General features: G+C 44.7%; 2 protein-coding genes and 1 pseudogene across 5 annotated transcripts in view; 1 reads left to right on the forward strand and 2 right to left on the reverse strand.

Annotated features, from left to right (window-relative positions):
• Positions 1-23,820, reverse strand: part of AP-1sigma (AP-1 complex subunit sigma-2) — a 524,179-nt gene that overhangs the window by 304,946 nt on the left and 195,413 nt on the right. The window lies entirely within an intron of this gene.
• LOC144124795 (E3 ubiquitin-protein ligase MSL2-like) overlaps positions 2,922-23,820 on the reverse strand; it is a 38,940-nt gene continuing 18,041 nt past the window's right edge. For both annotated transcript variants that reach the window (XM_077657670.1, XM_077657669.1), the window contains one exon: positions 2,922-11,027. In XM_077657670.1, the coding sequence (XP_077513796.1) occupies positions 10,645-11,027 (383 nt within the window). In that variant the 3' untranslated portion in view covers positions 2,922-10,644. The remainder of the gene's footprint in view (positions 11,028-23,820) is intronic.
• LOC144124794 (uncharacterized) lies at positions 22,047-22,732 on the forward strand (annotated as a pseudogene).

Genomic DNA, 23,820 nt, shown 5'->3' on the forward strand with positions numbered 1-23,820 from the left:
CAGGTGACGCCACAGCCACTGAACAAACTGTAGGTATGCTGTGTACTAGTACCTTCTGGGAATAAACAACAAAAGCACTGAGTGAATTATGCACTGTGATGACAATACACGCAAGCATGCATGTTTGATGACACCGAAGGATGAAAAAAGTCATAGTTGTAAAAACTCAATATGCCAGTCTATCCACTATATAGTTTCGAGAGACCTTTTCATACGAAATGCTGTGCACCAGAAATTAACTAATTTACAGTGCGTGTAGCATAAAACGCTAACGCATAAAAAAATTACTACACTATAAGAACATTCGATTGCGGATGAATGCCCTGGAATGCTGAGTTGTACAATATGCGCATCCTAACGCACATCAAACAGGAACAGAACATCAATTGTGGATATTGCCGCCACCCGCATGCCTTGAAGCAAGCAACGCGGAGCACGGCCATATTGAGACATAGAAGGCTGAACTCTGGGTGCTATGCCCTCCAGCCGAGCTGCGACGACGCAGTCCATCTCACAGCAGCACACACTCGAGCTCCTCAAGTTTGAGAGAACTTGGCAGTGTCCGTAACTGCACCTGTAACAATTGCAATGTTAGTGCAAAAAAAATAGCTTACTGGGTACGCTTACCTCCAGCAGCAATGCTAACTGATCACTCAATTGTGAGCCAAGTGTTCAGCCGGTGAATGAATGTAAGGATTTATTATCACAGTTCCTTGTCACGGTAGGCAACATAGCTGCTGCCAGAATTTAAATGTTGCCTTCGTGAAGCTTGCTGTCATATCCCAATGGGCACTGAACCTTCCTTGTACATTCTACAGACGCCCTGCAGACATCCTGAACATCCAAAAGATGATCAAGACAATTTTAATGCCCATTGGGATGTTTTAAACAAGTAAATGGAAAATGCTGGCCTATGGCTAGCTAATGTTGCATGAGCTTCGAGATTAGTCCATCTGTGGGCCAGCGTGAACTTTGGGACGTAGAGAGACACATTGAAACACGGAACACAGCACTGCACAGATGGAATCATACCAACTAGCCCAGAAGAATGCCATTTTGCAGTGCCTCGATATTAGCAAACGCACAGCTCGGCGTGTTCGCTCAGTGAAGGTACCAAGAGCTGGGCAGCACTACAATTTACGAGAACTATTACAGAATTTACATAAGTCCGCATGTAACAGTCTCTACTCATCAGTCGTGACGGTGGCTCCGATGACAGCTCCCGAACCGTCAGCTTGGCTTAATTGCTGCTGACGCCGGCTCCTCGGTGCTCGGACAGCTTGATATCCGACCACTCAAGCCCGCGCTCAAAAGCATATCACATGCTACATGGGGATGAGGCCACTGAAGTGCTGGCTGGAGTTGTTTGCAGGAACTTCGCTGTCATTATCAGGTACGGGATCAATCGTAATGCTGGCAAGACGCTGGTGTAAACGTAAACGAAGCGACGGCAGCGACGGCTGATACATGCTTTTAACATCTGGCCACCGGTAGCTTTTATTTCGACTGCTTCTAGACAGCACTACTGCACTGCTAGTTTCCAGCAATCACGGAGTACGGGCTTTACGTCATGTTTCATGCCACTTTTTCCTATTTCGCCATCAGAGAGTTGAGAGTTTGAATCAGAGCGGCGGGAAAAATTTTCAACTTCGAATCCAAACCTCTTAGCAATAAATCCATCTTTCGCTGCTGGACAAGTGGCAACAAAGACAAATGCCGAACTATCGCACTTTGCTAACAAAAAAAAAATTGATAGAGCTGTCCTCACTGTCTCTTTAACTAGGTCACGGACCTAGCACGAATAAGACCTCAGGTTACTGGCACGGAAGGGGGTCTTCTCTGCAGAATTACAAAACAACCTGATAAGCCTGCTTTCCAGAAGCGGATGGATAAGATGTTCCCTCTTTAGAATTGGTAAACCGGGTGAGAGAATTTACTGAACGAGAAATGGCATCCGGGTCCAGGGACAGCCCCCAAACTTACCAAGATATTACTTCAGCATAGCAACTGTAGCGGACCCCCTATCAACCCGCGGACAAGTCGCTCACCAAAAATCAAGCGAGCGCATGGCGACGGCTACAGACGATTGTAACTATTCGCACCCGCTCTACATTCCAGAATACACCCAGAGAGATACACACCAACATGCAAAATGTGCTCACAACCAGCTCCTTTAAGATTGTCAATACCTACCCTTCACACACCCAACAGTCATTACAACCAAACATAAATTATGGTGAGGCATAAAAAAAAAAGTAAAAAAAAAATAGAGCCTCTGCCTGCGCCACAATTACAACCAAACAGTGGGAGGCACTGTTCCGCAGCTCGGAGGCACTGTTCCGCAGCTCGGAGCCACGGCTCAAGTGAGGTCGGCGGGCTGCGGAGGCCGCCGCGGCTCATAGGCTTGGGGTCGTCTGATATCCACCCTTTCCCTAAAATCTCTCAGAAATAAAGTTGTTACCTACTTACCTATCATTATACTTTAACAATGGCTTTTGAGACACAAAAAACACGAAGCAAGCAAGCTGCTTGACATTAAGTACCACCCAACTTCTCTTCCAGCTCGCGCAAAGAAGAAAAAATAGACGATGCCAGCTGGGAGCTATTCCTCTGGTGCGTTCTTCTTCTTTCTATGTAAAAACAAACACAAGGTCTGAGGGGAAAAGACTACACACCGAAAACAATTTCCCTTGTAGACTTTGAGCATAAAATGCTGCAGGCATCAGAAGGCACAATTAAAGGATTTAAAAAAAAATTAACCTCTCATTTCCTTACCAAAATCCAAGCGATTTTCATTCTTGTTGCATGAACGAAGAAATACAGTCTTGTCCCATTGCTTGGACGAGAAAGGCCCGACAGCTTCGACCCGAACAGAACGTCTCAGTACCCCCAAGCAATCAGGATGAAGCAGAACACACACACTCAATTGATTAAATTTTTATTTTCGTTTTAACAGAGATGTTCAGGTCATCACTGAAAACCACTGCACAGCCTCGCTCGGACTGTGTGGTCGGTTTGGCATCAAACATGAAAACTAAAAAATGTGCTGTATCGACAGACCATTAAATTAAAAGCACAAAGAAGAAAAAAAGTCCTACAAAAGTTACTACATGAGCCATTTAAATATCAGATGAGGCATTGCATTCGCCCCTTCAAAGCACAACAATGGTTTTAACTAGCAGGTCCCCGAAAGAGAGTGTAATGAAAAAAATAAACGACACAAAACCAAGAACACAAATCTCGTGACCACCTGCCGAGAGAAAAGCAATTGGTCATTTACAAAGAAAAGCAGAGGAACTCCCTCACATTGCCGGCTGGCCAGTAGTCTTGAGAAATGGCCCCGCTATCGGACGGACTGAGTTTCATCAGCAAAAAAGCTGCTTGTCTGAAGAAAGCAGTTCATCGTTTTTGTTAAACATGCAGCAGGAAGTGCTACCAGACAAATTCCTCGGTGGAAAAAGAAAGGCCAGTACGTAACTTGAGTGCAGTGGTGTCTGAATGAAAACTGTGAACGCACAAACTGTGTTGGATTTAAGGAACCAAGCAATTCCAATATGCCGTGAGGAAAGGGATGTAGAAGGGAGTGAAAGAGAGGAAGAGTGCCTGTAGTGTAGGGTTCCGGAATAATTTTGACCATCTGAGGTTTAGTGTGCACTGATCCCAGCTGAAAAAGTCCATTGCTTCCAACTGAAATTCCAACTGGTATTAAGCGGAACCAATTGGAGTTACTGGGTTCCAATTGGCAACAACTTATCGAACTGCTCTTGCCAAGTGGTATTAACTGAAGCCAATTGGAGTTCCCGGGTTCTAATTGGCAGCCGCTTGTCCTGCTGGTTTTGCCAACTGATGTTAACTGGAACCAGTTGAAGTTGCTGGGTTCCAATTGGCTGCAGCTTGTCCAAGTGGATAAATCCAATTGGTTCTTGAGATTCCGATTGGACATTCCAATGGGTCCGAATTCACATCTACATACTGCTCATTATTGACATACAACAGTGAAATTAAGAGGTTCTTGTTAAAAAAATATCAGCTTTACCAGCTGAATTATTTTCATCTTTTTCCACCACCACCGTGGCCGTTAATAAATGAAATTATTTCGCTCAATGAACAAGCGTCGCTGGCTCCAGCAGGAGGGTCCGATTAATGGAGCATATAAGTGGAAGCAAAAGTGCGTTCTGTGAATATGTATTGAGCTAATATTCCTTGTGTGTGATGCTTTTGTGATGATTTTGTTTGGCTTCATTTCCCTAACAGTGTGCAATTCTCATAATTTTAATTTCCCTGTAAAACGTTGGCACAAGGCAGAATGTTCCCCAGTGGTCCTGGGAGAATATCTAAGTGGTTCCAGTTGGAACCAATTGATTTTTGCGGCACTGAAACCAATTGGAAGTATGTCCAATTAGTGTCCGAAAACCTGATGGACTTTTTCAGCTGGGATGTTAACTTTTTTTTTTTGTTGGCCCATCTTCCACCTAGGTTGCTTCTCTGGGGATTTTCCATGGATTTTTTGCTCACGTCCAACGACGCCGACACCAGCGCTGGCATTTCTGCGACACAGGGCCCTTCAAGCTTATATGCTTTAATATTAGCAAATTATTTTACCCAAGTCCAAAAACGATGGAAATGCGTACTATGCTCAGGTGCCTTGCAATAAATCAATAGCAAACCTCGTCTTCCTACAGTGGCCAATGCACCAGTATGACCACACAAAATGTAGGATATTTTGCCGTAAGGGTTAGCTTTTTATAACGAGGTTTTCCAGCAGGCCTACTACATCTTGCACTTCAACTTTATTTTGACATATGTTGACCAACAATTTCTACAATAATGTGAGGAACTGAAACTCTCTAGCATAAAAAAAATTTTGTATCGTACCTAACACACTGGGTGCTACAGGGCTAATATTCTAGTGTCACCATCCACAATTGCACTCTGCTGCAACTTCTATCCCTGAGTGCAGTTTTTTTTTTATTGATCGCACGGCTGAAGCAGCACTTTTGATCAATATTTCGAGTGAGGTAACGAGAAAGGTGAAGGGATCGAGAGAGAGTCAAGTCCGTCCATTGCGGAGGCATTTCCCAAAGTACAGACCGAAACCCAACAAAACATCTGCCATTTCTCCCCAATTCGCATCCATTTTTAAGTACGCCAAGACCAAATGAGACGTGCTCCTCGTGCGGTCTGGCGATCAAGCAAAGCACGAACGCAATGCCTGCTAGAAGCAGGCGCCCGTACACAGAACCCAGGATCATTATCACGATCATCACCACCACTAGCACACTGCACATTCACACAAGACAACAACCAAGCCTCACAAAGAAACCACGACCGCCACAGTTATTCCTTCCCGCTCGTTGCAGGCGTGCACTACCATCTGCCAACTCCATTGAACAAGGTGTCTTCCTTACATTGCTGGGTTCCAATTTTTGAGCAATCGTCATACTTCCAGGCTGGAAGGATCACTGACCACTGCCAATGTGCAAAACATTGTGCCACAACCCATGGGGGTTCAGCCATCTGCTATAGATTTTTAATAACGCTACGGATCGAGTGTACACAAATCTGTCATTTCAGATAAAAAAACGTTTTTCTCAGCTTTACACCATTTCTGCACACTTACAGCTGCTCACCGCAAGTGAAAGCATGCACAGATTTTGCTGTAAGGCTGCCATAGGCAAGAGTAAACAAGACGAGCCCTAACTTTCCGAGTAAAGTAGCTGCAGCAGCATGAACATCAGTAGTTCACTGGTGAACCTTATAAGCTTGTGAAGCCTGAAAGGGAACTGGCCCGTGCACACCCCCATCACACTAACATAGAAGCTGCATTAAAGTGGTCACTCACAGGTGACCACCTCACTGCACGTAGCAAATGACTAAAGTTTTCATTACCCCTTCAAGCAGTCATTTTGCAAAGAGGGCTGGCAAAGGTGCACATCAACATGTACACACAAAAATATATAGAACCAGCAAGGCAGTGATTTATGGCATATCCAGCGGTGGGTAGTCGTGGACAGTTGCAACGGTCAAGAATGAATAACTGCATAACTGCGGCGTTCCTTTAAAAAAGGAATACAGAGGAAAGGCACAAAAAGTCTCTAAAGAGCGAGAGAAACATGGGGAGATCTCAATACTGTACACAAAGCAAAGGCAGTCTGTACCAAAGTGGCTGAATGAACAGCTGAGCACACCACTTCAAGCCGTCAACTCATAATTGTCCACAGGTTCAATTTAATAGAAAACAAAAATTAAATGTGTCGCGATAAAAACAGAAGTAAAAGAATGAAGACAGCTCCATTCTATTGCAGTCAGGGGATTTGTTTGGCCAGACGTGTGCGACATTTTATAGAACCATACATTTCTTCTGTTTTTGGAAAAATATCTCGATGGTATATCCTTCCCTTTCCAAGGGAAAAATTTGCATATATGAAATATGTATATATTTACAAGTATTTACAGATGAAAAATGAGAGCTAGAACTGTACAAGGAGGCGTGAAACGCTGAGCAAGCAGCTCGCACCTATACAAACATGTGTTGCAGTCTAACTTGTATCGCACTCCTCAATTCGATCCATTTCAACTTTTTTTTCTACCAGCAGAAAGTACACTCAAGCGTCTGGCTCCTTTTAAAGGCAAACAAGAACCTGCAGCAATTCGAAAACCATCTCTTGCATGTGTAAGTCACTTTGAATACATCCTAATGTGCGCATGTTACACTGGAGGTGCAAGATGGGCCACAAGCGAGATTTGCATGTTGGTTACACCACAGCATGTTGGTCACACCACAGCATGCTGGTAACACCACACCACACAAAAATGTCAGCAGGGCACAGCAGCTGGTGATATGAGAAGGTTGTGGGAGCTCAGCACCTACTTAGATGAATGGCTTCCACTGTATGCACAAATTAGATGCTGAAGTTTAAGAGGTTATTTCACAGTATTTTTGTTTGTTTAAAAAAAAATATTTTCTTCGCAGAACTGCCTGCTGACTTTATGCCTACAAATGTAGCCTGTCTGCAAGGGCAAGTACTTCCAGAGACAACAGGGGCTTTGGTTCCTTGCATTTGCATGAAAAGGAAAGAGATTTCACAAAGTATGCAAGCATTCTTTCTGATGATCAAAAGTGAGCAGTAGACTGCAGTTCGCAAAGATGACCTATATTGTTTTGCTGCCCTTATAAGCACATTTTTGTTCGTCACAAGGACACAGAAGACGGATTGGCAAATGAAACGTGAAAGCTTGAGTAGGCTAAGACTTCATAACAATAGTAACAATAGTAGAATCATCATATACCTCACCATGCACAACTCAACGAAATAAAACTAAAAAAAGCTCTTCAGTACAGCTGTCTTGCTCAAGAGCATTTTCAACAATTTTTCTCGTATACAAGCTCATATAACTCGTGCAGCAGCTCATAATTCTGCCCCGAGAGAATACAATTAGAGTTCACTCTAGCACAACTCGTTGCATTCGGATCTAAGCCCCATTACAATAAGTTGCTACAATCATTAATTTGGAAAATCTAACAGAGACCCTTTCTGACCAGGCATGGTTTCTATTAGTTCTCAGATTCCTCACGAAACAATCTTTTTGCTTGTTCATCCTGAAGGGTAATGTATAGTAGCATTGACATTCAGCAGATTGTGCTCCATACTGTTGCATATTTGTTTCAGCATTCAAAAAAGGGTGCTTGCTAGCACTGACAATCATTATCACCAGACAGTGCGGCCAAAGAAAGTATGCATTTATTATGCGAAAAAAAAAACCTTCCTTTTTTGACAGCCAAAGTAGGGGATGCATTCATTATCCGAGTAAGTGCATTCACTAAGCGAGTATATATAGTATCTCAAACTGCCTTTTAAAATTCGCTATTTATGATGTGGCTTAACATGAGGATAAGTTCGGAAAGCACGTCCTAGAAGCAAGAGGCCAAAACCCCATAATGACCAGGAATCTTACTAGAGACCTCAACGAGATCAACCTTGGTTCAGGAAAACAAGTGAAAAGGGAAGCAAAGAAAGCATGACAACCTAACTTTGCAGTGAGTTTGTGCTTTTCACTGCCACAGTACTGAGCACCTATTATTACATGGTGTGTAGCCCTTTTTTTTCTGAGATCTAATGGGTTCTCAGAGCAGGAAAAAGAAAGAGGCAGGGAAATAACAACAAGAGCGAATTGTTTTCAGTACAGCTATGTTCCTCAAGTAAAGAAGCATTCTTGGATGCATCTGCAAAAGGATCCAGCCAGTTCAACACAGTCAGTACCTGTCATGAAGAAATTTGCTATACCAAACATTACAACAAAACGATGTGCACTGAACTTCTCAGAGTGCTTGGGAAACAAGGAATAGGAATGAGCACATATTTTTCGAAGAGAAGTGAAGGCAATACCTTACGAGTTAGTAGAGATATGAGGAAAACATGTCGTCACTTAAGGCAGTTAAAAAGCTACAAACTAAAAGTTCGTAGCTATAGTTTGCAGTATTTTTTTTTATAGTAAAAAAAAAGTCAGCATTGTCAAGTTGTAAACAGCCAAGACAACATTCCTGATAGCAGTTTGTAAACCGAAACTAGCATGCAGTGCTGGCAGAACTCGTTCACAAAGAAAAAATCGCACTATCTTTAAAGCAGTTTGTAAACTGAAACTAGCCTGCAGGGCTGGTAGAACTCGTTCACTAAGAAAAGCATGCACAATCCTTAAAACCTTTGCACTGCTGCTCAGTGTTATGTGGGAAAAAATTCTGCAAATTGAAACGAACATTTCAATTCAGGCAGTCTTGAGCTGAGCTTGACAGCCTTCAATTGGTAGAGACAGTAATGTGGCTGTTCTGAGAATACAGTGAAACATAGACAATAATGTCCCTTACTTTTCTGTTGGCAGTGTTCACACTATAAGCAAATGAACTCAACAAATCACAATAAGCTGCATTACACTTATCAAAAAGAAGCAAGAGTACACGATTCACAAGGCTGATTTGTTTAGAATTACACTGCACAAAAATGGAATTTAAACAAATAATTGTACACAACATATAAATGTTGATCTCTTCGTCTCAGGCAGTGTTATAAAATAACCATGATCTTCGTCTAATTAATGCCATGGTCAAGCCATGACACTGAGGCATTTCTACCACGATTCTAAAAGAATACTTAGGATACTACGGACCCATCTTGCACCTCATATAAGGCACGCCAATTACCTTTGCAACACAGCACAACAGAAAACTGATCATAACTAACCAGGAGCTGTAATAAAAATTCGCTAAGAAACATCAGGCCATAATTATTATTCAATCATAGCTCGGGCTGAAGGCTTGCTGCCAAAATGATTTCCTTTTTGCGCAATCTCTTGGCTGAAAGCCACAAGTGAAGTGATTCAGTGAGCTTCCAGGCGTCTATTCTTTCTTCTGCAGTGCTCATAATGCAAACAAAAAAAAGACACCCATTTAAGCAGCCTAGAGTAAACATGGAGCAGTCTCTTAACCCTACACTCACTTTGGCACAAAGATAACTTGCTTTCAAGGGTGGCCTGAAGAATGGAATTATTGCTTTGCTCAACAGGCATATGGGCTGCACACTGACCACAGATAGGCATATAACTGCAAAAAACATAATCAAAATGTCTGAGCTTAATCCAGGTTCAGTACAAAGCTGCTAAAGGCGCCATGCTTCAATATGTGATAGCTCAAGGCACGTGACATAAAAGCACAAAAGGCGAGGCACCAAGAATGCCGGCGTAAACCATGCAGTAATTTTTCATAAAAGCAGCATATCTTACCGCTGCTGTTTTGCCCCGTTTCCGTTTTGCTATCTTTATTACAGTGCTATTGGCTCAAATGTTATAGAAAAGAAAGAACAGCTGATGGTAAATATTGCTAACATGACACAATTCTGTGCAGTGGTCAGATGCTGCAGAGTTCTGAAGCTGAACAAGTGACAATTCGCCACACAATGTCATATCATTGCATCAAAAATTCTTATTAAATAAGGCTTGCATGGTGAAAGCTTGATGATTAACCACGAGACTAACCACAAGATATAGACTTTCCGTCACAACGAAGACTGGATGATCGAAAACAAAGAAAAAATGTAGCATACCAAGTTTGACTTTTGCTGGAGTTTTCTGCAGCATCACCATTCACCACGCTACTTTTTTTCTCCTTTTCCAATAGCTCTTCAGATGTCATTGCATGCAGAAAACAGGGAAAGCAATAATGAAAGCATAACTGTGACTCCTACATTCGCACTCAGCAACTGTGGTGCCTCGCTTTTTTTTATCTTTTGTGCCATTGCCTTCTGTGTTCAACCATGTGACAGCACTTAAATCCTGCGAGCACGCAGCCATAAGCTTTGTTAGTCGTCCGACAATACTGCGTGGCCTCCGTGATGCGCAAGATTTGACAACGTCCGCCGAGCGGCCCGTGGCCATGACCACCCGCGGTGTTCGGCCAGCTGGTCGCTGCGGCCAGAGTTTGCTGCCATATATGCCAGCCGTGGCGAACGGCCTTCACGGAGGCCATCGCTGCGCAGATTCGCCATTTCGTCGCCGGTGAAAGAAGGCCAGACATGCTCTTGACTCTGGTCCTCACTAGAAATGGAACGAACAATAATAATAATAATAAACAAAAGGAGAGATCCGCGACACAGGTCACTTGTGGTCCACCTGCAGGATATGCACCACGTGTGTCCGTCCCTTGGGCGGCTTGCCGTCAGTGCCCGACTTGGCCGACTCATGGCCGCCCACCTGAAGGGCCTCGCTCCAGATCTGGGTGATCTTGTCGATGGGATTTCGGCACCCTTTGCAGCGGCACTTCGCGCAGCTCGAGCCGGCCACGTAGCACGGGCACCGCTGGCCGCAGCACGTCAGCTTGCCAGGGTTTATGCTCGCCGAGCCGCACCGGCAGCCCCGGCGCCCCGACGACGACACCGGTGGCTGCGGGTAGTGCAGCACCGCGGCCGTGGGCGCCGCCGCCGTCGAAGTGGTGCCGCTGTACTCTGATGAGTCCGAACCATTGCTGCTCAGCTCCAGCACTGCACATACACGCGCGTCGGACGTCAGTTGGCCACTGGCCCAGAACAATTCGCATACTCATGATCGTTTGCCGTTATTTCAATTCTTTCACCCTATTTAGCAGCTGCTTCCGCGGACGGCACAGATGCGGACATCTTTTCTTGTGCGCCGGCGCTTAGGCGTGCACGCCACGTGGCTCCAAAAAAGCGCACCACTCGCGCAGAGAGATTTAGCCCGATCCGCGATCTGCTACCATGATCCGTTTTCGCGGGGGCCCAGCTGCGCCTTGAAGAACCGGTTTGCGATAGCGTATCGCACTATATGCTAAATATTTAATTGTTTCTTTTGCTCAGCAAACGAGCGTCACGGTAAGGCTTTTGTTCTTTCTGGTGCCAAGGCGTAGCTAGGATACGCAACATAGTGGCATAATGGCGAAGCCTCCTCACTGTAGCAGTTCCACGCAGAGCCAGAATTAACAGAATGATGCGATGTCATCACGGTCGTATAGTGCGTGTCACAGGCAGCTGCTGCCATCCGGTAGCTCTGCGCACAACATGCCGCGCGAGAAAAATTACACGATAAAAGCAATTGGTGTTTGCTGCTAATTCGGGATGAGTGGCTCTTACACTACGGTATACGGTAGCTCCAAGAAAAGGCCTGACAATATATGTCCACCGCAGCATTTTCGCTACACCGAGAGGGACAATATGGCACAGAAAATTTACTGAGCATTCAAAAATCCATCCAATACAATGGCAGGAAAATGCAGTCTTAATAGAATATAACCCTTGCTCTTACTGACTTACCGATTGTAATAAACCCAGATTGAACTCAACATTCCACAACACGGTCTCGTAGAAAGAATTTACGAAAACTCAAACCTCCCCGCAGAAGTAATCGTTGGAGCTTATATAGTTCGGACAACCGGAGAAAAAAATGCGCCAAATTTTACTACATGTTCTGTCCGACAAAGCGTATCAGGACAAATAAAATTTTATTTATCTGGCGCTCGCCCTTCCCCAGACTCAACTACAGTCGAACCCGAATATATTGAATTGGAAGGGGATGCGAAATAGTTCAATATATCGATGGTTTGATATATAAAAATAGCAATAGATAAACTTGTCTGTAACCTACAAGCAAGAATACATTACGCTAGTGCAGCGTTATACTTGCAGCGACATGCTGCCTGCCGGCATGCTGGCAGTGCACAGCTCTCAAGGCACTGCTACATGTAACCTGCTTTGCATCGAAGCTGCTGTGGATGGTGCTTTGGAACTAGCCGCTACCTTATATAAGGTACCTAACCGTGTCACCACAACATTATAAATAGAATTATCGGTCATTAAAATTAAGATACACTTGGTTTCCACAATGCCTTGCCAGAACAGCCGCCAAGCTTTAGTTAGGTTTCATTTCATTTATTTCATTTATTTCATCCTTAAAGGCCCGAAGGCAGGGGCTTACAAATGGTTTTGTGTAAATGCACTCATGATGAAAACATAGGTACAATGAACTTAACACTGAAACTGTAAACACTAGAAAAAAACACTAAAAAAATGGAGGATCAAGCGGTTACAAAAAGGGTAAGAAGAAAAAGAAAAAAAGCACAAAAATACAAAGAAAAGATACAGGGAAAAACTACAGGGCAACTACAGGTTCACGTGTTCTGAAAATGACTAGTGAGTTTCGCGCGAAATGTTTTGCGATCGTTGCATGAAACTATGTCGTTTGACAGGGCATTCCATTGGGTTATTGCATCAGGAAAACAAGAACTGCTCATAGCTAAAGTACGGCTCTTGATGCTGGCTATGGGGTGGTTGTGGCTGAGGCGACTGGAAGTTCGGATTGGTGGTTTCAGCAGGGGTTGCTTTGACGTCGGATGGTAAAAAAAGCTGTGTAGTAGGCAAAGGCGTGAAATAATGCGGCGTGACTCAAGTGTGGGGAAGGAGATAGAACGTTTGAGTGCAGTGATGCTAATTTCTTTTGTGTATTCAGAGGTGATAAAACGGGTCGCACGGTTTTGGATGGCCTCAAGTTCGGCGGTGAGATAGGCTTGAGAGGGATGCCAGATGGATGATGCAAATTCAAGTTTGGGATGAACAAATGTTAGGTAAGCAAGTTTTTTTACTTCGGGAGATGCTGACTTGAGGTTACGTCGTAGATAACCTAAGAAACGGGAGGCATCTGAACATATTCTTTGGACATGGTTTACCCAAGATAGTGAAGATGTCAGATGCAATCCAAGATACTTATATGACGTTGTTGGGACAATCGGGACTGAGTTTATATGTTTATATTGTAGGAATGATGAATAACTGCGTGTTTGCAAGAGAACGACAACAGTTGGCATTTATCAAGGTTTAAAGGCATCGGCCATGTGTCGCACCATGTGGCTATTGTGTCGATATCTTTTTGTAGCAGGTGACTATCGGTGGGATCACGAAGGGGCTGTATATTACACAGTCGTCCGCGAACAGTCTTAATTTGGTGCTTGTGTTTAATGGAAGATCGTTGATGTAAATGAGGAGTAGCAGTGGGGACAAGCCAGCCCTCTGGGGGACACCTGATGATACATCGGTAAGAGATGAGCGGTAGCCATTGCATGAAGTGAATTGCATGCGCCCATTTAAGATATGATCAATCCAGGTTATTAGGTTATGAAGAATGCCTAGGGAGGAGATTTTTGCGAGCAGGTGTGAATAAGGAACACGGTCGAAGGCTTTGGAAAAGTCTAAAAAAATAGCGTCTATTTGAACGTTATTGTCCATAAAGTGTAGGATGTCATGAGTGAATTCAGCCAACTGTGTTTCACAGGAATAGTGTTTTCGAAAACCGTGCTGGTGGGGATAAAAGAAGTTAATTGAATCTAGATGGCTCATTAAGTTTGACGACATAACATGTTCAAGTAATTTTGAAGGAATGCTGGTTAACGAAATGGGACGATAGTTGGAAGGATTTGTGCGGTCACCTTTCTTAAATATTGGAATGATTTCAGCTATCTTCCAGTTATCGGAGACTTCTCCGGATTCCAATGATTGGGTGAAAATTAGATGCAGGATTAGGCTTGAGACTAAACTAGTATCTTTCAGTAGTTTACTGTTTATATTATCACAGCCAGCTGATGATGAAGTTTTGAGAGAACTGATTAAGTTCGCTATTCCTGTTGGTGTGACTGTGACCTGTGGCATGGGTATTGCGGCGATGGCTGGCGAAAAATTGGGGCTGCTAGTTGCTGAGGAGAACACTGAACAGAAGTAATTATTGAGAATTGCCGCGCACATATTACTGTCTATGGTCTCACGGTCAGCGTCAAGAAGCTCAATTCTACAGGACTGCAGTTTGGGGGAGAGAATACGCCAGAATTTATTAGGGTTTGTTTGGAGGATAGAATTTAAGTCGGAAGGAAAAAACTTCAATTTGGCGGAGGCTAATTGTTCATTGTATTCTTTAGCACATTGATGGTATTGCTCCCAAGTTTCAGACAGGTTATGCAAGTTAGCCTTACGATAAAGACGCTTTTTCCTATTAAGAAGCCTTTTCAGGTCTATTGAACCATTCGTTGTTACAATCGGATTTTACAAGGAAGGACGAAATGTGTGCGTTTTTCAATGTGAGCATTGTAGTTTTAAAAAGTTCCCAGTTGGCATTGACTGAGCGAGCAGAATAGGATTTAACAAAAGAGTTATAAAATTCTGATAATGCGAGGTTGATGGCATCGAAATTAGCCCTTTTGTAGTCGGTTATCTTTTTCGTTGGGGACCACTTTGTGATGGGCAATGATAGGCGGATGTGAGTTAGGTTGTGATCGCTAATGGCTGGTAATATGGTTATGCCTTTAACGTCATCGGGGGAGGTTGTCAGAAATAGGTCAAGAATGTTACTTCCTCTTGTGGGGCATGTAATGACTTGGTGTAGGTTGTAGTCAAGTGTTAGATCAAGGAAGCGTTTTGATTCGTTGGAAGATGATCCATTAAGCACTGAGATTAAGGGCCAGCTAATGTTAGGGAAGTTAATATCGCCGAATAAATAGATGGGAGAATTTGGAAATTTATCTTTGATGTCGTTCAAAGCACGGCAGAGCGCGTCACAGAAGCATGAATCACTATCAGGTGGCCCACAGCAAATACCAAAAACGACTTTTTTTGCCCTGTCATTCACGGATGCCCACGTGAGTTCAAGGCTGTCGTCACTAAAGATGTGAGACGAAGACAAGGTGTTCTTGATGGTTATGAGAACGCCTTCGCCTTTCTTGTTTTTCCTGTCATGCCGGTATATTGTGTAGTTAAGGTTGGGGGAAAATATTTCACTGTCTCTAATATTGTCGTTCAGCCAGGTTTCAGTGAGTAACACGACTTCCGCTTCAATATCAGTAATGCAACCTTCAAGTCTGTCTCGTTTAGGGATAATGCTCCGGATATTCGTGAACACAATATTCAGGTTGAGGTATAGTGATGGACGCTGTGTAATGACGGGTGAAAGTACTTGTTGGTTGTTGCGTCATGTATCGCTTTGTTGGGCGTTTGCGGAGGGTGGTCTTGCGTTTTTGCGGACAGTAGCTGCTGAGTTTGGGATTTCCAGAACGCTATCAGCTTTAATAATAGCATTTGCTGCCTACGTAAACCTCAGGCTGCTACGTAAAGCTGCCTACGTAAAGATAGGCTGGCTTGGCAGCATGACAGCGATGTGGCGTGGAAAATGAGAACAAGAGACCGAAGGCCACTGTTACGTTTCGCCTACGACGCGCGGTATAGCCGGCGCGGATGCAACGGACACTGGGGCTTCGTTCAAAGTGGCGGTCATTTTGGTCCGTTCAGTGCTGCCGCAACGCCTCCCGCCAAGCGCGTCCAGGCAGGTTTCAATGCCACGTGTCTTCGTGTGTGCGTGTGTGTGTGTGCATGTTGGTGCCCACGCTTGTCAAAGCGCGGCAGCCGGGGAGAGGAGCTCCCCAACTGGGAGGCGAGGAGGTCTGACCGGCGCCGGCCCGGCGGACGCGCCACGTCACGTCTCAACATGTCCGTGCGTCGCCGTCTCGGGCGCCTCATCCCGAGCCGTTCCTTCTTGCCCTCGACTCCGAGGGTATAAAGGCAGCTGCCCCGGACGCCAGAGATAGGCTTCGATTTCTTCCGTCGAGTAACGTGGTCGCCCTGACCGGCTGCTCTTTTGCGATGCTAGAATAAACAAGTTGTTCTGTTGGCAGTCGACTCATCCTTTGCCAGGACCTTCGGATGTTTCCAGCTGTGCCCCAGGCCGCCAGGCCAACGCTACCCTTGGGGCTTGCAACCCATTTGCAACACTACCCTCAAGCAAACCCCCATTCACCTCGTCAAGCGGTGTCACAGTGCTGATGCCGCTGCAAGCAGGTGCCAAAGGCCGTGCAGTTGATCAGTCCCGGAAAGTGACCGAAGAGTGCAGTTAGGAGAAGTACCACTTGCACGGCCGGTGCGCAGTTCGATTTATTGGATGACCGGCGAAATTGAAGTTCGATGCACAGCGCAACTTTCATACATACTTTTACACGGTATTTTCCAGGGGATAATCTGTGTGTTCGATAGAGCCAATATTTGAAATATCTGGACTCTACTGTAATACGATCTGCGCCAAACATCCTAAATGACACTCAAAGCTGTTTTTTTTTTTTGCAAAACTGTTATAAGCGGGTGTTGTGTTTTGAAAAAGCATGCAGCAAATCAGAAAATGAAGACTCTACTGAGGGGAAATTATTACTGTACCAGTGGGAAAAGATGCAATTGTCTCTTCCAGCATGTCCAGATGACGAGTTATATTACTAGGACTTTTATGAAAAGCTTGACGTTTCTGAATAGGACATGCCATTTCTAGATCTACGTGGCTAACTTCGCTCTGTGAGGCAATTCAGTGTCGGTGATGTTTATGACTGGCAACACACGCAATGCATCACAACGGTAAGGACTGGTGGAAATTAGGAAGAACACTAAGTAGCAGAAATGTAGACTCTTCCGCATGGCCTGAAGGTGACCTTATGATAACGCCTCGTTGAATGAATTAAGCATATGTTCCACCACACCAGTGGGTGCCTTTTCAATAGCTGATGTAGTCAAAGCTGTTTCCACATCAGGTGCAAAAGTAAGAACAATGCTAGCATATACTAATGCTTTTGTTTTAATTCCAACAATGCACAGGCATCTGTTCTAAAGGATCTGTTAAACACGCTGATGACATCGCCGTCTGGGTAAAATAACTGCGGTAAAGACAGCAGTTAGATGAAGTGGAGGCACCGTAGTTGAAAGCATGCTTTCCGCCACAAACTCGGCAGCGCGTCACAGATTTGAACGCTCTACCACTGCGCACTTGCCGCCTGCAGTTCCAGATATGAACAAGCTAAAGTAGCCAGAAAATGCATGAATAGCCAATCCTGTCTTCCTCTCAGCTGCAACAGCACACCAGATTGACACGATGCACCGGCATCGAGCTCATTCCAAAGCGATGAAAGTGAGCCCACACTATGCTTTTATTGCTGGCTAGTTGAAATTAAGGGCTTAATGAGCACCGGCACCGAGCACATTCCAAAGGGATGAAAGTGAGCCCACACTATGCTTTTATTGCTGGCTAGTTGAAATTAAGGGCTTAATGAAAAACAAGGCAAACGGTGAGCGGTTCACAAAGTCCAACACATGTCTGACGAATTGCACATGATGCCTCGTGTACCAAGTGCCAGCATCTAACAGATTTTCTTACGCCAGTGAAATAACTTTAATTCTGTTCCAAGCAAAGGAATCAGGCTGAAGAACAATGTTGACAGACTTCCGCTTAGGGAAGTCGAACATGCGTCTCTAAGCACGCCAACCAAGACAAAAGTTACTTCAGCCTAACTACAGCAATACCTGGCCAAAGCTACCAGTCGCAGAACTGCCTCACCCGACATCGATAAGCAGGCAATGGGCATAATCAGAATAAGTTGTAGCCATCAGTAAGCACTCAAGAGTGTCCAGCATTCATAGCAAAAAACAAAAACAGCTGCTGATTGTCAGGTGTTTAAGGGCACACACCCCCAACGGGGAATCGGCTAAGTATCATGAGGCGTTGGAAGGTTAATCAGCAAGCCATGATTTTGATAAGGAAGAAAAAAAAAAGTAAACAATAACACGCGCAGTTGAGCACCACCAGGTAGCTCCGTCAAATTCAGTAAAGACAAAGCTAAATGTACGGGACAACTCCTTACACTTTCCTCTGGTGTTCAGTAAAGCATTTATTAATTTGCGATGACGCTTCTCCGTCAGCACCGGTCATGCATCTCTGTTTTTACATGGCGAATAAATATGCTTTTGTTCATAATTGACTGCACATAAACACTACCACTTAAGGTTGGCATAGGCATATATAAAATTACATCTTTCCTCTGTCGGTGTGAATGATGCACGTGTTTCCGCACTCTTGCTCTGCGAACTCATATTTGTAGACTTCTATGTCACTTGCTAGATGGCTCGGTCACCTCGCATTATTCACACACTGAAATTCAGACATGACTATCAGTTCTGCCCCCTAATCGTGAAAAAAACGAACAGCACAGTGGATACGTAAAGGGTTGCTTCGACCACTGTGCAGGTGTAACTAGCTACAGCGGGAAAAGATTAGTACAAGTACAGAGTCGATCACACTTGTCTAAAGCGCTCGGGCGGTGTTCTGCGAAGCAAATGAAGTGAAATCTTTTTGCAACTGCTTAGCGAGCGTTAAGGCACTAATGCCTGTGCAATTCATGTGTCTATTCAGCTACTCTCCAGCGCAAGCATTATCAGTGAAAGTCAATACCTGCTTTAGAATGTCGGCTTATTTCCCCCGGACGGCACCTCGCGAGCGCTCTAGACAAGTGTGATCGACTCTGTACAGTGTTCTACAAGAACACTGTAGTACAAGCAGAGGAATGAAAATTTAGAGAGGCCATCATGTGACATTTTATGAAGCCAGAAATGAGCTCGGCGCCATGATGTCCGGGCACGATCTTGTTTACTTCTCTTCGCAGCTCCACTCATGCCGCCAGCCTGCGCTATGATGCGAGCGTTTAAACCCTGTGAAGGAGCTGGCCTAAAGAGACTCCATCGCGAATGGCACTTGGTTTCTGACCGTTCTTCATAATAATAATAATAATAATAATAATAATAATAATAATAATAATAATAATAATAATAATAATAATAATAATAATAATCCTTTACTCGCACCATAGGAAATGACACGGGAGACCGGCAGTAAAAGCTTCCATATAGGACAGCTTGACAAAGCCGCCAGCCCACCTATACAAAATCACAGTAAAACATGGCACGTCACCTAAGAAAGAAAGAAAGTGCAGAAGCTAGGAAACTGCATAAAAATAACTAGATCAAAGAAATGCAAGTTTAAATAGAAGAATGCATCATCATTTCATTTTATGATAATTTCATATAAACAAACAGAGGCTGTGTCAGAAACAAGCAAGAGGTTTGGTTTATGGTTTATGGGGGTTTATAGTCCCAAAGCGACTCAGGCCATGAGAGACGCCGTAGTGGAGGGCTCCGGAAATTTCGACCACCTGGGGTTCTTTAACGTTCACTGACATCGCACAGCACACGGGCCTCTAGAATTTCACCTCCATTGAAATTCGACCGCCGCAGCCGGGATAGAACCTGCATCTTTCGGGCCAGCAGCCGAGCGCCATAACCACCGCGGCGGCTGAGCGGTTATGCAAGAAGTAGCTCAGGCAGTTTAAATAACAGCAAACCAGAATGCAATGGTGAGTTACATAATGGATAAATTATGCTCATTGTTTATTTGAACAACACTCAAGAAATAAATAAATATAGAATGAGAAATGTGACAAGGAAAACAAACAAATGGCAGAGAAGCTTCTTGCAGTGTAATAAAATATTTGCAAAGTTTTTTAAATGTCACCTTTTCAAATTGAATATGCGCATGAAGTAATCTGGGTAACTTTTTTGTAAAGTTCATAGGCCAAATGTTGTTTTAAAGGTTCCCACTTGCCAAAGCTCAGTGTGGCATGTCTGGCGTGCAGCATTATTTTCTTGTAACCTGGCTAAATGATGTAGATGTGAACCATTATTTGCCTTTTCATTCTTAAAAGCCTTACAGAGAACAGAGAACTCGGAAATATTCGTGCGAGACATTCGGCTCATATTTCAATGGCCCTCTGCAGCACTTTGTATTTGATAGCATAATGATTTTTGAGTGGACAACTGTCAAATGTTCTCATGAGGTGGTAAATAAATCTTTCTTTGCTAGAATGAATTTAGAACTTCATGCATGAGATCCCTGAGCAAGGTTTTTGAAGTCGGGTTGTTTGCATGCTATGCTCGTGTAAAAGTGGCCCAGATACTGGCCACACTTTAATCACGCTCTCTGGTGGATAGCACAACCCTATAAGTTTTATGCCGAATGAATGTGCATATGCCTGCCTTCTGCTGATTCGTGAACAATGCTGCCATGCACGGTCAAGTCCTAGCTTAGTGTCCAACCTGCCTTTTAATGCTGCTCTTGATGTTGAATACTGCAATCTGCCTCCATTGCATATGTTTGGGTAGCTGGCCGTGTCAACAGTGCCTTCTTTTGCAGCAGTGAGGACAAGAAAAATCCTGCAGTATTTTGTTTTCAGTCTTGAATACTGTATTTATCTTCATAGCATGTTTTTGCGTGGCTGGCCATGCCAGGAATGCTGTCTTATACAGCAGTCAGGGTGGGCAAATATACTAAAAAGTTTGAGTTCTTGGCCCTGAATGCAAAATTTAGTATCATAACGTGTTCATAATGATGGCCATGCCAACAATGACTTTTGATTCACACCTCCAAGAGCCATTCATAGAGGTGAAAGAAACAGAAAGGGCCAACAGTGCCTACAGTAACACGGCAGGGGAGGATTTATAGGGGAGGGGGTGTCGCCTCCCTCCCAAAGCCTGAAATTTTACATAGGAAAACCATGCAGAACCCCTTTTTTCTCAATGAAAAAACTCCAAGAAATACATGTTTCAAATGGGACCGCCCCCCTTAAGAATGATCCATAAATACACCCTTGTAACCCTGCAACATAGCATGTTTCACACCCACAGATCTAGTTTGGTGCATAATATACATGACCGTAGTTTTTCAGACTGCTTCTAGAAGTTTAATAGCACCCAGTGGCTGCAGTAAAAGTTTCACAGTGTTGTGCATTATTTCAATGCTGTGTTTCATATTTAACGTGCAAAGCTGCAGCTGTAAGCACCAAGATTCTTTACTTGGTGAAATACTAGCTTGTATAGCTTGTAATGTCACTGCATAGGCTTCTGCTCGCGACGCCGTCAGAGGAGGATGCTTTTTTTGGAGCTCCAGCGACTTTGTCAGAAGCTAAGTGCTTTTGGTATTTGTTTTTGTACATGATATAAGAGTGGTAGTTTTAAACCGTGTTAGGGGCAGGAAGGCTAGCGGATGTGCGTGTGCCGTAGGGCTTTTTTTGGGGAATTTTGGCGGGCTTTTACATTACGTAGTTGGCCAGATGATGGGCTGGCAAGCTAGGAAAGCCAGGGTGGATGGGGAGCTAGTGCAGTGCGAGGAGTGCAAGCGTTGGTATTATTTGAATGAGATGGATTTTGGGAGCTTAGCCGAGGCAGTCCAAGAGGCTAGCTTCGTGTTCAAGCAATGTAAGCGTTTTGAGGAGGCCGTTCGGACGTTGGAAGGGGAATGGGCAGCTACGATTAAGGAACTCAAAGGGGACCTGAAGGTGGAGCGAGAGGAACAGATTAAGCTAGAAACTCAGGTCGCCAAGTCGCTTAAGAGGGAGGGGGCTAAGATCGTCCTGTTGGAGTGAATTGTGGGCCAGCTGAAAGACGAGCGGGAAAACCAGGCCCAGCTAGAAGAGCAGGTGGAAGCGCTCAAGTTACGGCAGGCACGTCACTGCAGTTCGGGGTGGTGGACGAGGACAGCGTCAGGTGGTGGACGAGGACAGTGTGGTACATCTAAAGACAGTTGTCCCTCAGACAGAAGGTAGCAGTAACAAGGAGGCTCATCGACCCTACAGCGCGGCAGCACGGCAGGCTTTGAATGGGGAAGACGGAAAGGTAACAACGGGCATGGTGACATGCAACAGTAGTGTACGACAGCAGGAGAGCCAGTTAGCGCGATTCGGAGGGCAACAGTCGCAGGCGGGAAGCGAACGGTTAGAGCACAGAAGGGTTCTGGTAGTAGTGCGTGACTCAAACATAGTGAGGGGTGAGGAAGGCATTTTAATGAGAGTGAAGGCGGACAAGTGGGTGCAGGTGGAGGCCCAGTCAGGGAAGTGCATGGTAGATGCAATGGCCAAAGCTCAGGAGGCGGTAGGAGACATGGATAACGAACACCTTGTGGTTATCCATGCTGGTCTCAACGATGTGCTGAAGGAGAGGAGCCAGAATCTCGAGAAACAGTTAGCAGTGGGGATGTGTAGGCTTAGAGAGGCCTCTGAGAGGGTGCATGTGACCATATGCACAATCCCAGAGGTTCAGAGGCAGTCTAGCGGGACGGAAAGTAGGGTCGTTGGAGCTAATTGTGTAATTAGATTAATGAGTCAACGACTAGGATATGAGGTAATGGAAGTTAACAGGAATGTGTACAAGGCCAGCTTCCACCCTTTTGCACAGGATGGCATTTACTACAATGGTGCCACTGGCAAGAGGGTGGGGGTAGGATAGGTCGTCAGGCAACAGCTTTTCTGGGGGAACTAAGAGCCCTGAGGGCACCAGTGTAGACAAGGATGAACCAAGATCAAAGGAATGATGGAACCATAGGAAAAGAAATAGACACAAGCACCAGTGCTAAGTTAATTCAGATATAGGGTAAATTAACATGCAAGGTGGCAGGAATAGGCTGAAATGAGAAGAAATAGAAGAACAGTTAAGGCAGGAGGAATTAATGGTATATGGTTTAGTCGAAACACATCTTAGGGACATGGAGCAACAACACTGTAATCCAGACTATGCATGGGAATACTGCAATAGAACAGAGGGCAGCAGAAAGGAGGTGGAATTAGGACGTTCATACATAAAAATTGGAGGACGCTTAAGCTTCGCCTTTAAGAGTGGAATGCGACAACGTGTTGCAGCACTGCCATGGAGTCCACGGAACGCCATCGCCCGTTTGGCGCGACGCTTTTCCCGTTAGACAAATCGCTCTGCTACGTACGGTGAAACGGACGCGCGGAGTGGCAAATCACGTAGAAGCACGTTCTCGGCAAACCCGATGCCACGGCCCCACTGCGCCCGAACGAGATGTGCGGCTGCCTCACGTGCTATCTGTTGGGGCAGTGGCTTACTTTGCAAGGAGGAGGAGGAGGAGAGAGAGGAGGGATTTTTCGCTCACGCTCAACGCTGCCGACGACACCGGCTTTTCTGCGACACAGAGCCCTTCACGCTGTCGCGTTAAAGGTATGAATTGGCAAAGGGTTAATCAGGAATGCAAGGAACATTTATGGCTAAAAGAAAAAGTGGCAGGGGAGCAAACACTCCTTGGCTTTCTGTACCTGTGGACAGGATCGAGGTAATGCCAAAGAGGAAAACAGAAAAATGGTAGATTGTATCGCAAGCGACATTGATGAGCTAGGAGTACAGGGCGAGATAATTATATTAGGCGACATGAATATACACATAGACCTGGATGGGTACACAGATTCGACAGGAAGTATGCTGCTGGATATGTGTGACAGGCATGATTTAGTTGTATGCAACAGCACCGAGAAGTGTGAAGGGCTCATAACATGGGAGGCGGGGAGTCTGCACTCGACGATAAATTATGCACTAATGTCACAGAGGATGTATAACAGATTAGGGGTAATGAGCA

This window comes from Amblyomma americanum, chromosome 3 (genome assembly GCF_052857255.1).
Source record: "Amblyomma americanum isolate KBUSLIRL-KWMA chromosome 3, ASM5285725v1, whole genome shotgun sequence".
In the NCBI taxonomy this organism is placed as follows: domain Eukaryota; kingdom Metazoa; phylum Arthropoda; class Arachnida; order Ixodida; family Ixodidae; genus Amblyomma; species Amblyomma americanum.